The following is a 22,540-nucleotide window of genomic DNA, read 5'->3' as shown; positions in this document are numbered from 1 at the left end:
AAGAATATTTTGAACATTTCCAGTGTGACCAATCTTTCTTCATTCCACAATCAATAATCCGATCACACAAGCAGGAAAAACAAGACATTGTGGCTTCATTAATGACCACTAGAGATCAGACTCCTACAGTTTCTTACGACTTTACTCTCGGCGGTCTTGTGTTGCTAATGTGTCAAAAAAATAACAATAAAAGTTTTTCCTCAGATCTCATTTTTGCTTGATTGAATTACTAGCACATTTTGAGCATTTCATGTGTATTAAAAACATTGTGCGTTCTGTCTCCGTGAATGATCAGATCGTAAAAGCAGGACTTTAACTTAACATCAGCTACCTTTGGCAATAACATCTGAAATCTGTTGTTTATTCAGACCAACTAAACTAAACACCTCATACTATTACTATTAACTAACTAATGTAGTTTCGACGCCTTAGTTTCCTGTTTGAGCTCACCGCGCATGACCTACATCCCGTACGAACGTAAATATTTAGGTACTATTTGTTTGCTAAATATTGACAGGCGCAGAGACCAATCGGCAAGCAGACATTGGCGGAGTGATACGAGCGGACGGGTGCGGCGGAAGCTCACCGTGTGGCTGTGATGTGCGCGTATATAAGCGGAAGCGTTGCCGTTTCTACGTTTTCTCTCACATGCGATCCAGTCTCTCCGCACGCAGCTCTCCCGCGGGAATCATGGCAGTGTAGCGGCTTGCAGCGGCAACAATCGCAGCGGCAAATCCGGCAGTGCAGCGGTCAAGTGCACTGGCTCTATTTGGCAAAATGGCGTAAGTATTTCTCAGTGCTTGGCGTTCGATTCAGACGAAGACTCGTTCGACTATTTGTTAGCATTAGTTATAAATAGCCTAGCTTGACGTTTAGCAATGTCACATTGTTGTTGTGTTTCGTGTGTTGGAACGATCTCCGTTTGTTTTGATTCTTCCGCTGTGATTTGACACACTGACACGCGCTGATCCATAAAGTAAACATTTCGGACTTTTTCGATCTGTTGTCGCGAGGCGGCAACGTGGCACCTCAAAATGGCGCGCGCGCGCTCCTTCCGCGTGACGCGGTCGCATGCTGAGCGCTGGAAATGGCGCGAGGGCGTCAGGGGCACCTTCATCTCGCGCAGGAACCGGGGGGCGGGGCTTCCCGTACTTATGACCATATTAGGAAATGTTATCGGGAAGGGCGGGGAAACTCTTGCCTGGAGGGGAACTACTAGATGGGTTAATAATAGTTGTTAGGAGGAGTTTAGGGTTGGTAAATATTAGTGATGGGAAAGTGAGTGCGTGTGTAGGTGGCTCGAGTTACTCCCAGATGCCATCGAGTTTAACTGGAAGGCCTCTAGGCAGTTTAGAGACCGGATAAACTGGTTTACAGTGCTAGTAATCACAACTGGTTGAACAGTTCAAGGAAGTGAATTAAAAGGCCAGGTTTTACCGTTAAATCTTCACTCCAGCAAGGGTTGGGAATCGAAAACTGGTTCCTTTTTGTTACACGTATGATTTGCATAAAACTAATAATGTGTACGAGGTAATTGAACCCTGTGAATGCATTACACAATCAATATCAAGCCTTTTTAAAATGAGTAGAAATATTGTACTGTTTTAATAACAGCTGCTTAGAATTTCCAGCTCTAGTTTTCAGTTGTCATCTTAGACTCAACTGAGTGTCATTTCTTAAAATCAAGAGTCTCATTTCCGCTTTCGTTCTTCAGTCTCGGTAACCGCATCTCGTCTGGTTTCTTTCAGGTCCCTTGTGGCAACCACCCACAGCTCTGCTGCTGTAGACAGCATAACCGCACCGTTCACCAGCTCACCTGAACCCCTGTCCCGCACCGCTTCCCCTCTGACCGTCTGCCATGTCCGTGGTGTCTCAGATGTGTTTGGAGGATATGGGGGCCCTGTTCCTGGGGTCCTCATCTCTGATGGCTGACCCCTTTGGGCCCCTTCTGGACGAAGATGAGGAGAGCGCTCTATCGGAGGGGTCGTCGTCGCCCCTCTCCTCTTCCTACGCTGAATCTTCCTCCTCTTTCTCGCCCCTCTCTCCCTCTTGTCCTGCTTCTGTAGGGTTTAAGTCAGAGCTGCTGTCGCTCTCCTGGCCGCCTGCGTCTGCGCTGCTCACCGCGCAATCGGAGACCGAGCAGAGCAAAGGTGACGCACTGAACCACTGCATATTTGCCCTAGAAACACAAAATGCTTCACACTCATGCAAAAAAGGCTTTGGTCAGTTTCAAGATTGCCTTTGGTATGACTCAACTGAATGCAACCGGGGTTATTAAAGTAAGTTAAAATGTAAAAAAAAAAAAAAAAATCAAGATGCAGATGCAACATTTCTCATTCTCAACTCGATGTACTAACAATAACTAAACTGAAATAAAAATTTACAAAAACTATATAGGCATATTAACACTTAATACATAAAAATGAAAAACGTTACCTAAAAAAATAAAATGGAAAGATTAAAAAAAACATTCTAAATGCTGATTTAAAAACTAAAATGGAACCATTAGTTAAAACCAAATGTGCTATAATGAGCTGCATACTTGTTTTTCAGCTTTACTAGTTCTTTGCAGGTAAACGCCGAACGGAACCAGAATTAATATAGTAATTGAAGTTAAACCCACAACTTTTTCTTTACTTAAAACAATGTGAAAAAAGAAAAATTAAACTGTATTTTGTTCTTCTAAAACTGGAACTAAAATGAAAATTCAATTATTGACAAAAACTAATAAAATTAGAACATATTAACTAAAATTAAAACAGGAAATTAATAAATTAACTCAAAATATTGGTTAAAAACCGTAGTATCCCAGAGATACTAAAATAACAAACATAAGTAAAACCAGTCGCTCTAGAAGGTGTTGTGGTGTATATTTTACTAGTTCTCTTTGGAGGTGAACACTGCAGTTTATATCTGAAAATCGACAAATATCACTGGTTGGGCTGCACTGTTTACATGATTTAGGGTGTTTTCCTTCTGATTAATAGTTTACACATACCTAGAATTTTATACAAGAAAATGCATTTTAACATGAATCACCTTTACTAAAAGTTCCTCTTTTTTTTCGTCCTTCAGGCGATGCGTTTTCTGGCATGGATTGGATGACGGAGAAGTTAGACCTGAATGACTTTGACCTGGATTCTCTCATTGGATCGTGTGATTCAGAAGAGCCTCCCAGTTCCCCGGAAGAGCTGCTGGCCTGCCTGGACACCGACATGGATCTGGACCTGGATTCGCTCCCGTTCGGCTCGTCGGAGCTGGGTCTGCCGCTTCCTCCTCTGCCCCTTGACCTTCCCCTCCCGGAGGCGGCGGACGGGCCGCAGGAGCCCGTGGAGATCAAGTCTGAGCCTCCGTCTCCGGCGCAGTCTCCAGATCCGACCTACACTCTGGAGCTGGGCAGCGAGGTGTCCGTGCTCCAGTCCGCCGAAATCATGCTGACTCCGTCCCACATCGTGCTCCTGTTGGCTCCCAAAGAGGAGGCGATCGGCGGCGATTCATCCGACAGCGACAGCGGGATCTCCGTCTCCGGATCGCCGCCTCACAGACCGGATCCCGAACCCTCGCCGAAGCCCGCGGGCTCCTCCAGAACAAAACCGTACTCCAAACCCGACCCGGACGCCGCGACGGCCGTCACGAGCCGCGTGAAGGCCGCGCCCGGCACTCCCAAAGTGGTGGAGAAGAAACTGAAGAAGATGGAGCAGAACAAAACGGCAGCGACGCGGTACCGCCAGAAGAAACGCGCCGAGCAGGAGACGCTGAGCTCCGAGTGCTCCGATCTGGAGAAGAGGAACCGCGAGCTCAAGGAGAAAGCCGAGTCCATCAGCCGGGAGATCCAGTACCTGAAAGATCTCATGGAGGAAGTTCGGTCCGCGAAAAACCGCAGGAGCAAAGCAAAAGCCCAGGATGCCGTCAGCTCTGGTTAGGGTTAGATACTCCCCTCGCCGTCGCCTTCCCCTGTAGTTCACCGGTGTTTCTGATCCGCTGGAGATCGTCTGCACTAAACTTGTTCGTCAGTTCATTCGCTCACATTCGCTCGAGTTGTTTCACGTCCAGTAAGGGGCTCATCATCAGTCAGAGTTGTTACACTGAATCTGTTGCTGTAGAGCTTGTAAATAGGCTTCACATGTGCTATTTAAACTGGCTCAACATGCTAAATCTGTCACGGTGTAGTGTGTTGGCTTGTAAAATCACTTTGCTGTTTTCTATTAAAGATGCTGTCAAACTCACTAATTTTCTGTCTTTTTATTATTTATTTTTTTTGTCCAGAACTATTTGAGATATTTCCTCAAACATCTCGACTGTGTCATTAAACACAACTTGAGTCAATTACAGTGCATAACTGACTCAAGCCTGTGTAAACGCCATGTGGAGAAACAATAATAAAACTGCATCTCACCAGTTTTAAAGGCAGTTTAAATGGGTAATGAAATACAGTAGTTTTAACTCTATGTGTAAATATGAAGTTATTGGTTCAGTGTTCTCAGATTGTTTTCTGACATGATCTAGGATTTTATAACAGTGCTAAAATCACTCTCAGCCCACAGTGATGATTCGTTTTGTCCTTGAACGAGTCCATGTGTGTTCACACGGTCACGATGTCCCGGTTCACGCTGACCTGCTGTTTGATTTCACTGGGTTGGTCAGACTTCATGTCATCGTGATTATTGTGAGCTGTTTCTGAATCCCCTTTACTGAAGAATATGAAATTATATTCCAATGTTGTTTTTTTGTTTTTTTTTTTTCCTATAAAGATCGATTGTGGATATCAGAACACTCAGCTGAAGGTTGTGTGTGTGTGCAATAAGGAGGCAGCTGTTCTGTTTACTGTAATCATGAAGAGATGCTCACGTCCATCTCAGATTCTCATTATTTGCCTGGATGGAGAAGAGCACAGACTTTACCTATAAACAAAACAATCTGCACAAATGTGGAAGTTCTCCTGACTAAATCCATCAGGCATTGCAGTTTACACTTATAAATTTAAATGAGCAGTGTGGGGATAATATGAAGTTTATCTGCATTAGCCTTAGACTAGGGTCTATTTGAAGAGAGAAAAAAAAAAAAAACAATTAGTGAATTTACATGTTAACTAAAATGTGACTCAAAATATTTTTTATAAACAGAAGATGTCTTTGATCAGAGGTTTAAGTAAAGTAAAATATAAAAACAGCTTCCAAGAATAGAAGAAAAATAAAATGTGTAAAGTTTCCTTTATATGGAACATCTGTCATTTTTGTACATCACAGGATCATTTAAATGAATATCTGGTTTAAAAAGTTATTTTTAAACGTGTCTGTGTATGTAGAGTTCATTTGCAAAAACACAGCTCAGTTTTTAACAATTTCCAAAAATCATGTTTTTTTCATTGTGCATTCCAGTTAAGCAAAAAAAAAAAAAGAAAAAACTCTTCATATCTTAATCTAAAATATCTCCAGTTTCGGAGGAACAGATGAGTGTGTGTTTAGTCTGGACTGCAGATTCACGGGGCTTTGTCAACTGAATCCAGGCCGTCTGTTCCTGTAACACATGCAGTGGAGGACGAACCGCACACGACACACATTTGTCAAAGGAATCACTCCACCTCACCCACTGTGAGATCTTCATTATGAACATCAGGATTCTAACGAAGAGTCTGATGCTTTCATATATTCAGGGAAGGACAGAGTCTGATCCTACTGGTCGGTTCAGCAGGTTAATACAACATTAGCTTCATTAAGAGATTAACTGTGTGTGTGTGTGTGAGTATGAGGGAGAGAATGTGTGAGTGTGTGTTCAAGGATTATCCGTTAAACTCACTGATCATCTCAATCAGCTCAAGCTTCATCTGAAGCAAAAAATAACACTGTGTGAAGAGTTTCACATCTCAACTTGAAGCTGAAATGAGAGACTTCGTAGAGATTTTTGATATTGATTCAATATCAATTCATATGTAAATGCTGTACATATAAGGAGATAAAACGTTTTGTTAAATGTCTGTTTTAGCACCGTTTTAAAATTGGGTTAAATTTAGTATTTGCTTGCATTCATTGTGTGTACTTATACAAGTATCATTTTAAAAAAGGATGTAAGTTATTACATTTTTGAATTTCACATTTAAAAACCTAGTGTTTAATCATGTCGAAATATTCAAATGAAAACCTTACAAATAAGTAAGCAGGTATGACCTGATGCATGTATATGTATGTAGATACAGGTAACTAGTGGGTAAACCATGGCATTGCAAATGAAAATGATGTTGCCTTTCCCATCACTCTCCAGAATAAAATTATACTGTAAATGTCATCCACGTAATAATCAGTGCATAATATGCTGTAACGTTTACTGCAAATCGCTGCCTGTACGGTGAAGCTGTCTAAATCCTGCTTGAACTCATTCAGAGGTTTTGTCATCGCTGGTTTGTCTGAAGAGTCGCAACAAACAAGTTGATTTTCAGTGGCTCTGGCTTTAACTGAAGCGCTTCATTTTATGATCTGACGCCACATTAATGCGCCAAAATGGCATTTCTTGTTTGAATTTAGTAAAACTTACACAATTTGACAGCTGAGACTGTGTTTCAATTCGTAAGCGGGGTTGCCAATTTGGCAATTTGAGAGCGTGTTGGCAACCCTGCATTTCACACATTCTGCAACAAGTTATGAGTTGCTCTGAGTCTGTGTATTTAGGCTTCTATGTATGTCGTTGTACGGTATTATTTTATCTGTATGAAACTAATTAGTCAGTGCTTATGGCGCCTTATAACTGAAAGACTGAGACTGAGAGTCATCAGGGAGTGTGTGATTCTCCCCTGGGTGTGTTTGCCGGGTGGTTTTGACACGATCAAACCGGATCACACCGGTTCAGTCAAACACCAGGAACTCATGAGTCACCTCATTCACCTCATTCACCGGTAATAATCATAGTAACTCGCGGAAATAACAGCTGCGCGATTGAGAACAGATGCGTTTGACAACTAAAGATCAAACTGTTTATTTCAGTAGCTGATTTAAGTTGTGTAATTGTTGTTTTTACTGTCATGTTCAACTCACACTGCTGTTAAAAAACACTAGACAGGTTCACATGAGTAGACCTTTACTTATATATACTTAAGTTGCGCGCTTTAAAACTGATTCTTTGTACAAAAGATACCTTCTTATTGTATGAGAGGAATCGTCTCTGCGACTGTCTTATATGAAGATCTGAGCCCTACACGCTGAACTTTTGGCACCATCTGCTGCTCAAATTGAAACTCGCAAGTGCAGTTCTCAGGCTTCATCAGACGTGATGCTGACGTAGAAGAAAACAGAGTTTGTCATGCGGAAGTGCAGTGGCCTCTGTCTGCCTTGAAGATATACAGTAGGTGGCGGTAATGCTCCTACGGAGTGAACGGCCATTCAACAAAAGAAGAAGAAGCAGAAGAAGGACGTGCAGTGTGTTTGAGTAGTTCAGGTTTTGATTCTATTCTTTTTTTCTTTTCTTTTTTTCCCGCCAAAGCATCTGCAGCGCTAATGAGAATTAGACCGCGCTGGGTTCTGAACGGCTGCGCCGTGTGTTCGCTCATACTCGGAGGTTTTTTAGGAAGGTACAGAAATACTGTATTTGTGTTTACAACTCTGTTGAACATCACCTTATGATGGTGAAGAGTTCGCTTAAGTCCATACATTTTATTGTTCAGAATTCTTTGATGAGTCGAGAGTTCAAAAGAACAGCCTTTTTGTAACATTAGTAACATCTTTTGTAACATTACGAATGTCTTCACTTTCACTTTGAATCAATTTAATGTAGCTTTGTTGAATTAAATTATTTGTTTTAAAAAGCCTTAATCCAAAATGTAACAAGAATCACAAGTTTAGGTTATTCAACATTGATAATAATCAGAAATGTTTGTTGAGCAGCAAATCAGCATATTAGAATGATTTCTGAAGGATCACGTGACACTGAAGAATAATGATGCTGAAAATTCAGCTTTGATCACATCAATTACATTTTAGCAGATTTTCACATAACAAAACTTTACATTGTAATAGAGCTTGGGAATCTACGTCGCTGCGCATTGCATTCTGGGTAGTCGCCACCGCCATGTTTTAGGACACGCTAAATAGCGTACAATGACAATAAACACAAATCACTAGAGGAAAATATGACTGTATTTGCGTTAATGTTTTTAAGAGCTGTTTGCACTTGCTTAGAATAAATGTACTAATATTGGAATCCATTGCGTTCATTCGAGCACTGAGTCGTGTGGCCAGAACACGACACATACACTCACAGAAATCATACGGCCACCTCCTACTGTACCACACCCAGGACCGAATTAATTTCTCTTTTGCCATTTTTAAAAACTAGGTTGCACTGATAAAATAAACACACCACAGCTTGATCTCAGCCAGTTGATCTTGTAAGTGAAGCACCGCTCTGCACATTTTGTGTGAATCTAAGATGTCTGTTCTATTCAAAAGTAAGTGCCCTACGAACTTCAAATATTCCGCCCTGATTCCAGTTCGAAGACAGCGTATATGTTCCATTCAAGGAGCATTAAAGTGTGCAAGACATGAGTTTAAATACCATTTATTTACAGAGGTATATTATGTCACGCTTCACTAGTAAGTTTAGTCTGTGTGTAAAGATGCAGCTGGTGGCGTAACGCAAATTCATGAATGAATATTCCTAAGTAAAGTAAGCACTGATGTATTTAATCATATCTCATATCTTAATTTCATTAAGGGATGAAGTGCAATAAGTTTTACTGGACTTAAATTGAACAAACACACGATTTCTTACAAAGAGCTGCCGAACAGTAAATCAGATGAGTTGCTTTATGAACAAAGACAGTGATCGCAACGAGTCATATCACAGATTAAATTACATTTCCAAACGTGTTATTCATAGCGTGAGCACTTACACATTCATGTGGATCGAAAATGATGAATCTGTAATTAATAATAAATACAAATGACAAAGGCAGATTTTGAAGTGGCTTATTTTCATTGAGCTGCTTTCGCCATTGTGTTGTTTCAAGCTGAAAAGCATAAAATTGCGCTTCATTTTAGATCCGTTATCCATCCCGTCATGACAGCAGATATGACAGTTCATGTCACAGCAAGCGTTCTCCACTCTAATGTGTTTTAAATGTACAATATAAATTTTAACATCTACCTCCACTATCACCCAGTGCAGACTGTAGTGTCCGTGTCCGTGTCACGTTCCCATACTCTATAATGTTTCACTGTTTTTACTGTGTTTATGATCCAATGAATGCAGCCTTGGTGAGCAGAAGTTTTCAGTACACTGAAATATTATGAACTCCAAACATTCGACTGTTAGTGTTTATGTATCAAAGGAATAGTTCAACCAGAAGTGATTTTCTGTCATTATTTACTGACCTTTCTGTTGTTACAAACCTGTTGTACTTTCTGTATTCTGTGGGACTCAGAAGACATTTCAGCACATGTCAAGTGTTTCTTTGTCAATACAATAAAAGTCAATAGTCAATAGAGTTCCGCTGTTGTTTTCGAAACCTACTTTCAGCAGTTCTTTCAACAGTAAAAGATGACAGAATTAAATTTTTGGATGAGCTGTTTCTTTAACATCCTCCTCCTCCTATCTTTCATTCACAGAATGTCGTCGTCGGTGTCTGGGTTCACGGACAGGAGTGTGATCTGGGAGACGTCAGATCTGTCGGCGTATCTGCACTCGTCCCCGTGGACTCCAGGGGTCGCTGTCATCACCCATAAGAGCTTCAGCAGCACCGCCAGCCTCTTCCACTTACCTGAGGATGCATTTCTGCATCTGCTCCTGGGCGCAAGAACAGTCGCGCACTTGCTTTGTGAGAGTCTGGCGGTTCGGCGCTGCGCCTTGGTCCATACGCCGCAGAAACGGGCCGGTGCGGAGCTCCACGTCGTGCCCCTCCACGGCCTGGAGTCAGAGTGGAAACCTCACCTCGCTGCGGAGGAAGATTTCCAGCCGTACGATCCCGGACACATCAGCTCCAAGAGCGGGCCGCGCTGGACGGACGCCGATCTAGAGGCCGTCAGGAGCCGCATACGGGCTCGGCTGCCCGACCCGAACGCAGCGGCCAACTACACCTTCCTGGGCGATCCGTCCGATCCCGAGCTGTTCTCACGCATCGTGCGCGGAGAAGAGAAGCAGTGGAGAGTTTGGGAGGACGACGGCCATGTGGCGTTCCTCACGCCATTTCCCAACACGCCCGGACTCACCGTCCTGGTTCCGCGGAAGCCTCTGTCCAGTGACATATTCCGGCTGGAGGAAGGCGACTACCGACGCCTGGCGCTGGCGACCCGAAAGGTTTCCGGCCTTCTGGAGGCGGGGCTTGGTGCCTGGGGGGTGGGGCTTATCTTTGAAGGCTTTGAAATCGATTACGCTCACGCTAAACTGATTCCGCTCGTCTCTTCACCGGATGAGGCAGAGGTGAGCCTCACCTGTCCGACACCGGAGTTCTTTGACCGCTATCCGGGTTACGTGACGTCCATCAGCGGTCCGCCGGCCAGCAGGGAGAGTCTCCAAGAGATCTGTGCCAGAATTACCCAGCGCTAATTATCTTCTGACAATTTAATCAGAAATGTTTATGATAATGGCAGAAATGACTGAATTCACAATTGTGAAAATGATTGATCTTTAAGGAGATCTTGTTTCGGAGGCAGTATTAATGGACTCATTTACGTACTTTTTAATTCATTTAATGTAAAGCCGTTGGGGTTTGGGATGGTTTTAATGAAACCTAAGTGCTTTACACTGTTTACGCAGTTCCAATGAAAATAAATCGCTTATTTTAATATTTCAGAGTATTTACACACATATGGCCGCTATAGTTCAGAACAGAAGAAAAAGTGAACACAGAACGATGTCACTTTTGGAGTTCCTTTATGTATCACACATCTAGCTAATATTCATATCTCTTGTCCTAAACATCTCTAGCAGTCTGAGATCAATGACAACACAAGCTCTACTGTAAATGTTTTTCATGTTAATTAATCTCGTAGCATCACTAAGTTACACAATTACAAGCTCGTACCATCTGCGTCAACTCAGTCAATTCTTAATTAATCCCCAGGCGTTTTAATTAGCATCTTAATTAGTGACTCGTTAATGTTCTTGATTATGCATCTGGAAAGCTGGTATCTAATCTTTGAGAAATAAAAGAATCAGGTTATCTAACAGAATCACAACAGTGAGGAGCAGAAAGTCAAGTTTGGTTCTGTTCGCTGTAGCTGGATCTTCCCAGAGTCTGAAGATCAATCAGAACAGAGTCTCGAGGAGTGAAACTTTAGGAACGAGCAGCTGAGAAAGAGGTAAACAAGAGACGTCTGGGGAAACGCAGAAAACACAATAACATACGGCACAGTTCCAAATCAACATGCTAATGATGAGCGCATTGTGATATCAGTGATTCTCAACGACTCGATGAGGTCAGAGTCATGGTTGCAGGGATTTACAATAGTAACAGAAGCGAACACTGAAATCTATTAGTTTTACAGTGTGTAGACCAGGCATGGGCAAACTCTGAGAGTTTTGCAGAGTTCAGCTCTAACCCTGATCTGTCAGTAGCCGCCTAGTAATCCTGAAGACACTGATCAGCTTGTTCAGGTGTGTTTGATGAGATTTGGAGCTAAACTCTGCCGGGACCAAGTTTGCCAAGTCTGGTGTAGACCCTGAACGGGCCCAGTGAGATACAGAATTATTAACATGAACATAGGAAAGTGGTCAGTTTTGGTTGCCAAATGGTTTCATTCTCTCCACAGGGAGTAGTTCACTGGACAAACCGTGTTCAGCTCAAACCGTCCTCATCCTGACTGAGAGAGAAAATGTGTGTATGTGTTTAATGTTTTCTGGGCTGTATTTTCTGAGACTTTTTGTAGTTTCATTCATGGTGTTTGAAGATGAAGCATCACACAACCTGTCCATGTTGATTTATCTGTTGAATTTGACTTTTACCTAACAGATAAACTTGTGCCAAAGTAATAGAGAGTTTGATGGACACGCAATCTTTGACATCAACAACAACATGGGAAGTGTTTTGTCCTTGCATACTTGATGTCATAATTATATATGGTTAATTTATTGTAATATTAGACAGTGTTTTTCATGCTGTCAGTGCCCCATCGCAACACACCTGAGGTTCACGTTTGGGTCACGAACCACCGGTTGGGATCCACTGGGCGACCTTGTTCCTGGAGAGCTACGGTCCTGCAGATTTCAGCTTCAACCCAATCAAACACACCTGAAACAGCTAATCTAGGTGTTCAGGGTTACTTGATAATTCCAGGCATGTTTGTTGGAGAAGGATTGGAACTAAAGTCTGCAGGACAGCAGCTCTCCAGGAGCAGGGATTGAGATCCCTAGATTAGACAGAGAGACAGACACTCCAAGAATCTGAAATCACGCACACTTCAGGCGCTCTGAAGGCAATGACAAAACGTGGAGCGCTCCATCTTAGAGATGTAGAGCAAAGGCTCGATGGTGCAGCTCAGGTCCATGATGGAGAACACGCAGAGGCTGATCTTACAGCGGAACGTCACGAATGAATAGGTGGACGCAAACGGCATCAGAGCCACGGGAGGCAGATAGTTCCCCACGATGATGGCCAGGACGGTAATCACCATTTTGAAGGCCTTCTTCTTCACCGGGTTCATGGCTTCTTTCCCTGCGACGCTCTTCCTGAGGACCCAGATGATGGAGAGGTTGCAGAACACCATGATGAAGAAGGCAGAGAGGATGACGCCGCTAAAGACCTCGTTCACGCTCATGACGCCCAAAAAGGTTTTGGTCAGCGAGTAGGCCAGGATGAGTCCCCACACCACCGCCGAGACGCCAATTCGGAATCGAGTGTCACGGATCCCGGTGAACAGGATGGGATGGACCACGGCGATGTAGCGATCCAGACAAATACAGGTGAGGAATAACGGAGTCACGTCTTTCAGCCCATAGGCGAATCGCACAGAGTACCAGACGGACGCGTCGTTGAAATACAGCCGGTTGGAAAGATCAACAGGCGTCATGAGGCCAAAATAAGCGTCCAGGATGGAGAGGTTGAAAATGAAGACGTCGGATGTTGAGCTTTCGCTCTTCTTTCTCAGAATCTGCCACAACACGAGGACGTTCAGGGGAACGCCTGCAACCAGATTCAACACTTTCACACCATAGTACAGAAGAAACCAGTGAGGAGCCTCCGCACACTCCTCGAACTGATACCACGGCAGACGGTGCCACCCGGAGACGCTGGAGTTTAGGTTCAAAGTCGAGGTGTTTGACATGATGATGAAGTGAGCTGTGAAGGAGAGCGTGACTTCGGTTATAATCATGAGCGACTGTTAGATCTACTAAACCTAGGATGCATAACAATGACTTGACTTTGTCTCTCAGAACCTCGTCAAGTTAAATGATTGCAAACAGATTTCTCACCCACCGCTCGTTCAATACGGAGACGTTCTTCTACAGCTTGGTGTGATTGTCGGTCTCTGCTGACGTTTCTCTGACCGTCACCTAACTTAGACACGTCGTCAGTTTAGCGTCTCTCTCGGGGCGCTCCGAGAAAAGCTCTTCCCGTGGGAGACGGAGGAGGGACATTTTGGACGCAACCAATAGTTGCGGTTCTTTCGGGTCAACAAGGTCTCGTCTGCGGTTGGATGAAGAGGAGGGTCTGCCAGAAAAGGTCGCGATGAAGTCTGTGTGGTTCGACGAAAGAAGGCGGTCAAAGTTTCGTGATGTAACTGCAGGTTGCGAGCAGAGCTTCATGTAAACAGGTGATGCAAGAAACAAATGAGTAAATCTACTGTAACATCTTGCAAATAAACGTTTCTGGCTGTGAGGAACCGTATTAGAGCCCTAGCCTGTCGTAAGCACTCTACAGAGCGATAAATACTTCAGTACACTACGTGCCAAAACAGTGTTTCAGTTGATTTACTGCTGAGCGCAACCAAACCTTACTCCAAGTTTCAAACCTTCAGTGTTTTTATACAGATGCTGATCCAGTGACTGATCTGTTCACTGGTAAATTCTCATTTTCAATGATATGTTTAATATGTTGGTGTAGGATTGAATGTCAGTTTGTCAGTCTGTAAATGTTCAGTGTTTCAGTGCACATGCAGGACAACAGTGAGTTTCATCATATCTCTGTGCATTTGAAGTTCATTTAATGGACGGGAGTTTAGTAAACCTCTCATTGGTTTCCCCTCCTGATGACAAACTTACATAATGTAATATTTGGCACTTTTCCTTAATTAATATATTAATTTTCTAAACAAACAGCATCAGTGGAGTTTGGAACTGAATAGATCTTTGTCTCTCAAGCTATACTCATTTATATACTTGGTGTTCATCTCACGTTAACTGTGGTCAGGGTTTTTTTTTTTTTTTTATATGTGCTCAATTATTGTGCTGTATATGACGTCAAATCTGTGTGCTTTGCAGTTTTTACTGAAGATAAATGTTTCTCTTCTGTTATTTTGATATTTCAGAGTATTTACACACATATAGCTACATGGATCAGAATGGAAGAATAAAGAACACAGACAAGTAAGTACATCATTTGTGGAGTTCCTTTATGCATCAAAAATACAGCAAATATTCATGTTTTTGCTCTGGTTATTAAACCGTCTCTAGCAGTCTGAGATCAATGACAACACAAGCTCTACTGTAAATGTTTTTCATGTTAATTAATGTCGTAGCATCACTAAGTTACACAATTACAAGCTCGTACCATCTGCGTCAACTCAGTCCGTTCCTAATTAATCCCCAGGCATTTTAATTAAAATCTTAATTAGTGACTCGTTAATGTTCTTAATTATGCAACTGGAAAGCTGGTATCTAATCTTTGAGAAATAAAAGAATCAGGTTATCTAACAGAATCACAACAGTGAGGAGCAGAAAGTCAAGTTTGGTTCTGTTCGCTGTAGCTGGATCTTCCCAGAGTCTGAAGATCAATCAGAAAAGAGTCTCGAGGAGTGAAACGTTATGAGGCAAACAGGAGACGTCTGGGGAAACACGACACACAGAAAACACAACAGCCGGCACAGTTTAATAAAGTCGACGTGTTAATGATGAGCGCGTCGTTATATCAGCACTTCTCAACTCGTTTGGAAAAAGTCAGCATTTCAAATAATAGCAGTACTCCAATTCCATTTCACACAACAGCCTACTAAAATTTACATGTTAAACTTTGAAATATGTTAATATCTTAATAAGTAGACCCTGAACAGTGAAGTGTTTCCATGCAGCAAAAAGTTAACTGCACATCAGAGTGAGTGAATAGTATGTATTTCTTCATGGTTTTTGAGGATTACAGCATTCACACACAATGTTCAAAGTTCATCCGTAAGTCTAACTTGCCTTTTACCACGATACAGAGAAATCTTACTTCGGTAGGATGAATTTGTGCCAAAATACTGTGGAGATTGATGGACACACAACCTTTGGCCCTGTTTACACTTGGCATTAAGATGTGTTTTGTCCGATCGGAGTGGACAATGGAGACACCTGTTTACACCTGGCATTTTAATTTGTCTCTTCTGTCCACTTTCGACCACTTCTGACCAGATCATCCCCCATGGTGCTGATTACGTCAAAAGGAGGGTGAATGGGCGGATCCCTCTGTCGGAGTCAAAACAGGAGCGGGAGGCCTAAAGTTACCGCGCACTTGTACTTACTGCTGCTAGTGTTATGAGCAATCATGCTGCTCAAAATTTTGTTCATATACATGTATGGGCTTTTTCAGATATTTCAGAGCAGCGGAAGTCATAGACACAAATTTCACACGATTGCAAAATTAGACCAAAAAAAAAAAAGAAAACAAATGCGGAGAGCAGCCGCTTTAGTTTCAGCAATGGTAGTCTCAAGACCCGCCGAGCACCGTGGTGTCGCACTAGAAGTCAGGACTGGTGGAAAAACATTGTGCTTGGTACGTGTAATGATCATCAGTGGCTTGAACGTTTTCATATACAATGGCACACATTTAATGTTCTTTGCGATAAATTGCGGCCACATCAATATTAGGTCAGTAGGAGGAGATTCGAACACATGAACATCTACACCACGAAAGCAATCCAGTCGAATGCATTTTCAACTGCCTCTGGAAGTGATTGAAAGTAGACAAGCTCAAAATGCTTCACACCCCATTTACACCTATATTTAGCGTTGTCCACTTGTGATCGGATCGACTAAAACGCATCTTAACACCAAGGGTAAACAGGGTAAATCAGTAGCGAAGAATGGAAGGTGTTTTGTTTTCTTTAAAAATCTGTTGAGTCTATGTTGCTGTAATGATTATGTGTACTTTTTTTGCACATAACGTTATGTTTTTCCCACTTTCAGTGACCAATCACAACGGACCTGAGACGCAGCAGTCGAGAGCCACTGGATTAGACAGAGATACGGACAACCCAAGAGTCTCATTAAATGAGACGGTGCTTTCGCTTCATTTCAGACGCTCACAGTAATGGGTTTCTTGGAGGGACTCTGCAGGCAATGACAGAACGCAGATCCATCCATCTTAGAGATGTAGAGCAGAGGCTCGACGGTGCAGCTCAGGTCCATGATGGAGAACACGCTGAGAAGAACCTTACAGTGTAGCGTCATGAACGAGAAGGTGGACGCAAACGGCATCAGAGCCACGGGAGGCAGATAGTTCCCCACGATGATGGCCAGGACGGTAATCACCATTTTGAAGGCCTTCTTCTTCACCGGGTTCATGGCTTCTTTCCCTGCGACGCTCTTCCTGAGGACCCAGATGATGGAGAGGTTGCAGAACACCATGATGAAGAAGGCAGAGAGGATGACGCCGCTGAAGACCTCGCTGACGCTCATGATGCCTAAGAGGCATTTGGTCAGCGAGTAGGCCAGGATGAGTCCCCACACCACCGCCGAGACGCCGATTCGAATGTGAGTGTCACGGATCCCGGTGAACAGGATGGGATGGACCACGGCGATGTAGCGATCCAGACAAATACAGGTGAGGAATAACGGAGTCACGTCTTTCAGCCCGTAGGCGAATCGCTGAGAGTACCAGATGGACGGACTGTTAAAGTACAGCCGGTTGACCATGTCGACAGGCGTCATGAGGCCGAAATAGGTGTCCAGGATGGAGAGGTTGAAAATGAAGACGTCAGATGTGGATCCTTTGCTCTTCTTCCTCAGAATCTGCCACAACACGAGGACGTTCAGGGGAACGCCTGCAAACAGGTTCAACACTTTCACACCAAAGTAGAAGATGAACCAGTGAGGAGCTTCTGCACACACTTCATACTGGTACCACAGCGGACGGCGCCACCCGGAGACGCTGGAGTTCAGGCTCAGAGCCGAGGTGTTTGACATGATGACGAAATGAGCTGTGAATGACAGTGTGACGTCAATTATAACCTTTTACAAGCCGTAACAAATAATGATTTCACGAGTTTGTCTCTGCTTGTGAAATCAAATGAAAGGGGTCATGCATGAGGTGAGGAATACACATTTCTTGAATCTTTTGACATAGAGGTCATTGTCCTATAAAGCCAGCTGACAAAACATCAGCTGCATCCCAATTCATCTTCTTATACTATGCCTTAGGTATGTACTCTCTTTGTGAAGGGAAAAGTACATCTGAGTGTGTTTCAGAAGCGTGAGTTAGCATGTTGTGAAATTGCATCTTTAACAGAGCACTTGGTTTCATGATTACATGCACTCCATCACCAATGAACCGAACACGGTCAGAATTTCAGTTCATTTAATTTATTCTACGCAACTTTTCTTTCTACTGTACTGGAGAGAGAAGAAGCACGTTGATCTACCAGTCATGAGTCTTTCGTGCAGAAAATCTGCTTGTTAGTTAATGGCCAAATGTATCTGTATGTCCCTGCAGTTCACAGTTTTGTTTCTGATGAATTACAATATGGATAAAATGAAACACATATTTGTCAGACTCATCACCTTAGATGTTATGCAACCTTTTTACCCAGACCGCTGTTTAGACTTATTTGTAGTTCTTTTTATTTGTGTTTGAAGTCAGTAGCAACACTAAGTGACTTTTTCAGCAGGCATTAGCTACTCTCATCAACAATATAAAAACAAACCATGTCCAAATGACGTTGAGTACACATAGACATCAGATACGAGGACACAAGCAGTATTTAGCACTGCCCAATCCTGTTCCTAAAGATTTACCTTCCTGCAGCTCCAACCCTCTTCAAACACAACTGAAGCAGCTAATTAAGATTTTCAGACGCAGACAGGTGTGTTTGATCGGGGCTGGATCTGAAGTCTGCATGGAGATGGATCTTCAGGGACAGGGTTGACCAGCCCTGCTTTAGTCCCCGTACACACGGAGACGCGTTTAGCTGTATACCTAAAAATGTTGGTTTGTTTTCTAACCCGGACGGATCTGGCGTTTTGAAACCGGGTCCCAGAGTGGATAAATCTGAAAAGGACACCTTTGCGTTTTCATGTGTACAGCCAGTCTGTATATTTTGTGACCCCACGTCTTGACCTCAGTCAGACACCCGCTACGTCACGTGACGGCAGCAACAACTACAGTGGTGGACTGCATACTTGTGTTCGTGCTGCAGAAGCCACGAAGCCTTTTAGCTTGACTAATTTTACTAGCTTTTCTTATTATTGTGTTGGGTTTGTAGACGCCGTGCAAGATATATGCGCATGCTCCAAGTAGTCTTCTCCGTTTTAGTGTATCTCTGTGGCAGAATTACAGCGTCACATACTGGTCTGGCATGTATACTACATAGTTTTCAGTTGGTTTCAGTGGTTTCGTGTGTACGCAGATATTTCTTGAGATGACGCCGTGTTTACAGAAGAACGAGGGAAAAAAAAGAACGGATAGGGAAAGCTCTGGCTTCATGTGGATGAGCCCTTAGACTACAAGAATGGTGAGGATTGACGTATTTTGCATCTGCTTCCATTTCCAAACGAACACATATTATATAAAACATTCACTATAAATATCCACCTTATTTTTCCCATAAGAGTGGGTGCGGCCATTTGTAAATATTTTGTGTCTGGCTTCCGGTCTCATCCACTTCCAGCTATTTTTAGCTGCACAAAAATCTCGTTTCTTACCATATTATTTTAATGTATTATCTTAATTATGAATACACTGGTTTGTAGTGCAAACTGTTTTACTGTTTACTGCACTTTGATTTTCTTCTCCTTATTTCCCTATGGTGGATTATGAACCGGACGTCTAACACATTACCAGAAAACTGCTTACTTCTGCATTGAAAAATAAGGTGGATAATCACTATTGCATCTTGGTTTGTACTCCTCTCCTGTGTAACTTTTGGATCATTGGTGAAGTGTTTCATACACTGGAGCAGAACATCCCTGCTGAAAAAGAAAACAATAGAAACCATCAGAATTTGTAATGTTTTTACTGGTTATAATGGCAGTCGTGCTGATTTTAATGGAAACTGTAAAGGTTCCTGTTGGTCTCTACTGGTAATTGGTCGCTTTCTATTGGTGGCTTGTTAAATCCACTAAATCCTAATGAAATACGTCCCAAAACACACTACAGGAAACCATTTTTAATGGTTTTATTGGTTAAAAGTTGGTGGTTTGTAATGTTTGTGATAGTATTTGTAGTGGAAACCATTAGAATGTCTGTGATGGGTTCTATCGTTTTTTTTTTTGTTTTTTTTTCAGCAGGGATCCACATCACTGATCTGCTGTAGTGCAATACTCCCATCTTGTGGGTTGTCAGTGCCATGAGTTTAACCTGCACTGGCACGGAATAACGTATCCATATACAGCACAATATACTAATAATACCTCATGATACTAAGCGAATTCTAAGAACCTTCACTTACAGCGATTTGTAATCACTATAAATAAAACAAATTTTTAAAAATCTGCCTGTTTAAAATCGGAATCATTAAACCTCTCTGCCACACATGTATTTTCATTAATATTTTACGTGTTTCATGTGTGTTGTTCATACAGCAGCTCTCCGGTACTGTTAGCCCAGGGGCGATTCTAGGATTTTCATTTTAGGGGGGCTCAGCTCCCAATGAGGATATAATAACAAAAATTATATATTTTATATATATATACACATGTATAAACAAATATATATAAACAAGAAATGTTTGACTAATAGGGGTGGTATACTATAATTATTAAAATATTCCACTATATTTTATAGATAGGTATAACATTTGATTACTGAATAAGCCAAATACCAAATTTCTGATCTCACACACACCTGTTTACTGTACAAATACAACATTTTACTGTTTGCATTTTTAGTACAAGCCTCTTTCCTTAGCTAAAGTATGCAAACCTCTTTGCCACATGCACTAGAAACTATTGAAAGTTAAATTTTCAAATGAAAATGGCAACATGATCGTTGTATAAAGTATGCGTTTCTGTGCTTCATTTTCGCTGGAGAAACAGTTGTGGTGTGATGAGGGTGAACACAGCGAAAAACGTAGATGGGGAACCGATTGCTCAACCCATGATATTTTATATACTGTATTTAAACTGCACAGATGCAGATATTATAACAATCTACTGATGAACACAGACCCTGTTTTTAGTTTTTCGTTCTGCGAATTGAAGAACGCGCCGAAAGAAAGACGGGGAGGAGCCCATCGAAGTCTGCCGCCATTTTCATATGAAATTTAAAGGGGACTGAGGCGATCACGAATTCGTGTACAGTTTATGGAGCTAATCGCAAAATTTTAGAGGGGCTGAGTAGTCAGCTAAAAATGGCCTAGCGACGCAGTATCAGGAGGAGCTGAGTAAAGACTATTTCACTATATCACAACAGCAGATTCGACTGTGAGCAGATACAATTCAGATATCTAAAAATATAATTAGTCAGTTCAGTTATAAATATCTCTATTTTGCATATGTGAGACGCTTGATATCTATAGCGTCAGTAGGGATATAGTAAATGCCATTTGGGCAAGTCAAAACTCGAATGGAATCAGATTTCATACTTGTTCAATTACAAATGCAGACATCTTTATCATTCAGACTAGTCAATTATGAGCCGTCAAGATACAGTTATCACTATCCAAATATATTTATATATAGTAAAACCTAAGTTTTATATGCTGTTCGTGAATTTGAAAATGGATGAATGAGAAAAGCGACTTTTGTCCTTGTTCGCTTTGACGCAGTTCGGACACCTGATGTTTGAGAAACGAGTGAATGGTTCATTTTAATAACGTGGATTATGTGTTTGTCCAGAGCATCTCATTGTTTTGTAAATGAGGCACAAATACAGGATTGGCAAATAACTTGTGTTGAAGGATGAAGGAGTGCTAGCTCTATCGGATTTGACCGTACGCAACTCCATAATGCTTTGACTATACAAATCTATTTCTATATAATCTGCATAATCATCATCATACAAACAAAAACAACAACAACAACAGAACCATTACAGACAATTCTAATGGTTTCCACTATAAATGCCATTACAAACATTACAAATCATCACCTTTTAACCATTAAAAAATGGTTTTCTGTAGTGTGTTTGGGACATATTTATTGGTTTTAACAAGCCACCGATAGAACGTGATCAATTACCAGTAAAGACCAATAGGGTCCATTATAGTTTCCATTAAAACCAATACAAGTCCCATTATAACCAGTAAAACCATTACAATTTTGTGAAGGTGTCTGTTGTTTTTTTTCAGCAGGGAAATACAGTCGGAAGGATGCAGGCTGTGTTTCAAAATGCCAGAGTTTAAGTTTTGGCGTCAGTTTACTACACTTTTGTTAATCCAGCCAGTCTAGTGAAAATTAGCATCCATTAAAATGTCAATGAATTAGTAATATGTAAACAGTATGATACATGCATTAAATCCAGCAGAAACTTAAACATAAACGGCAGAGTTTTAATGTTTATGACAGATGGTCATTCAATAACTTTTCTGCAAACATTAAACATTTCTCATCTTTTGCACATTCTTGACCTTGTCCTTTCTGCTGTCAATCCCACGACGTGACACATTTTGTACTTTTTTCTGAGAGCGTATGGATTGACTATAGTAAACCTAACATGTTACTATATTTTATATTTGCCCACTTGTAGGACAGGTTCTTAAAATTTAATAGACCTGATCTTGCATCGAGTCCATTAAAGACACCTGCTCTACTACGCTCAGTCCGCGCCAGTGAACTCATAGCGTTACTCACGTGTGGCTGCGGGTCTGCTGATGCTTCTCCCTGCAGTGCTGTTAGCCAATCACAACAGCGGCTGCTGACACACCTTAAAGGAGATGCGGCACTAAAACTGAATGTTCCTGAATGTAAGAATGAGGGTTGAAAATCTTAATTTTTGCCAAAAGCTTACTTTTTTTGGGTGCAAAAACTCAATGAACATATGAAAATAAAGGCATGTCATGACCCCTTTAAAATGATGACCAATATGAAACTAATATTTCACAAATAACTCACCCGCTGCTCGCTCAATACGGAGGCGTCCTGCCTTGATCTCTGCCAAATTCTGTCTGACCGTCACCCAACTTAGACGTGTCCTTAGTTTAGTGTCTCACCCGCGCAGAGGTGGGACCTTTGGACATGACCAATTGTTGCAGTTCTTTTGGGTCAACAA

General features: G+C 42.0%; 4 protein-coding genes across 5 annotated transcripts; 2 read left to right on the top strand and 2 right to left on the bottom strand.

The window, feature by feature from the left end:
* Nucleotides 1-613: 613 nt before the first annotated feature.
* atf4a (activating transcription factor 4a) lies at nt 614-4,226 on the top strand. The gene is made up of 3 exons (XM_051112739.1): nt 614-782; nt 1,749-2,150; nt 3,076-4,226. Exons 2-3 carry the CDS (start codon nt 1,859-1,861, stop codon nt 3,921-3,923), a joined length of 1,140 nt encoding a protein of 379 aa, XP_050968696.1. The 5' UTR covers nt 614-782; nt 1,749-1,858; the 3' UTR covers nt 3,924-4,226.
* A 3,125-nt stretch (nt 4,227-7,351) lies between these two features.
* LOC127166268 (uncharacterized) lies at nt 7,352-10,771 on the top strand. Of its 2 annotated transcripts, none has more exons than XM_051111389.1 (2): nt 7,352-7,558; nt 9,594-10,771. In XM_051111389.1, the coding sequence occupies exons 1-2, from the start codon at nt 7,485-7,487 to the stop codon at nt 10,528-10,530; spliced, it is 1,011 nt and encodes a 336-aa protein (XP_050967346.1). In that variant the 5' UTR covers nt 7,352-7,484; the 3' UTR covers nt 10,531-10,771. The 2 variants fall into 2 exon arrangements, with proteins under 2 accessions (XP_050967346.1, XP_050967347.1); XM_051111390.1 differs by having other exon boundaries at nt 7,353-7,425.
* Nucleotides 10,772-12,048: 1,277 nt separating this feature from the next.
* Nucleotides 12,049-13,711, bottom strand: LOC127166269 (G-protein coupled receptor 4-like). The gene has a single exon (XM_051111391.1). It carries the CDS (start codon nt 13,293-13,295, stop codon nt 12,384-12,386), a length of 912 nt encoding a protein of 303 aa, XP_050967348.1. The 5' UTR covers nt 13,296-13,711; the 3' UTR covers nt 12,049-12,383.
* A 2,699-nt stretch (nt 13,712-16,410) lies between these two features.
* Nucleotides 16,411-22,154, bottom strand: LOC127167093 (G-protein coupled receptor 4-like). Its single transcript, XM_051112932.1, has 2 exons — nt 22,123-22,154; nt 16,411-17,315 (listed from the first exon to the last, which is right to left on the bottom strand). Exon 2 carries the CDS (start codon nt 17,299-17,301, stop codon nt 16,411-16,413), a length of 891 nt encoding a protein of 296 aa, XP_050968889.1. The 5' UTR covers nt 17,302-17,315; nt 22,123-22,154.
* Nucleotides 22,155-22,540: the final 386 nt, after the last annotated feature.

Source organism: Labeo rohita, chromosome 6, assembly GCF_022985175.1.
Source record: "Labeo rohita strain BAU-BD-2019 chromosome 6, IGBB_LRoh.1.0, whole genome shotgun sequence".
Taxonomy (NCBI): domain Eukaryota; kingdom Metazoa; phylum Chordata; class Actinopteri; order Cypriniformes; family Cyprinidae; genus Labeo; species Labeo rohita.
The sequence above is the reverse complement of the archived record's forward strand: the minus strand, read 5'-3'. Positions and strand labels throughout refer to the sequence as shown.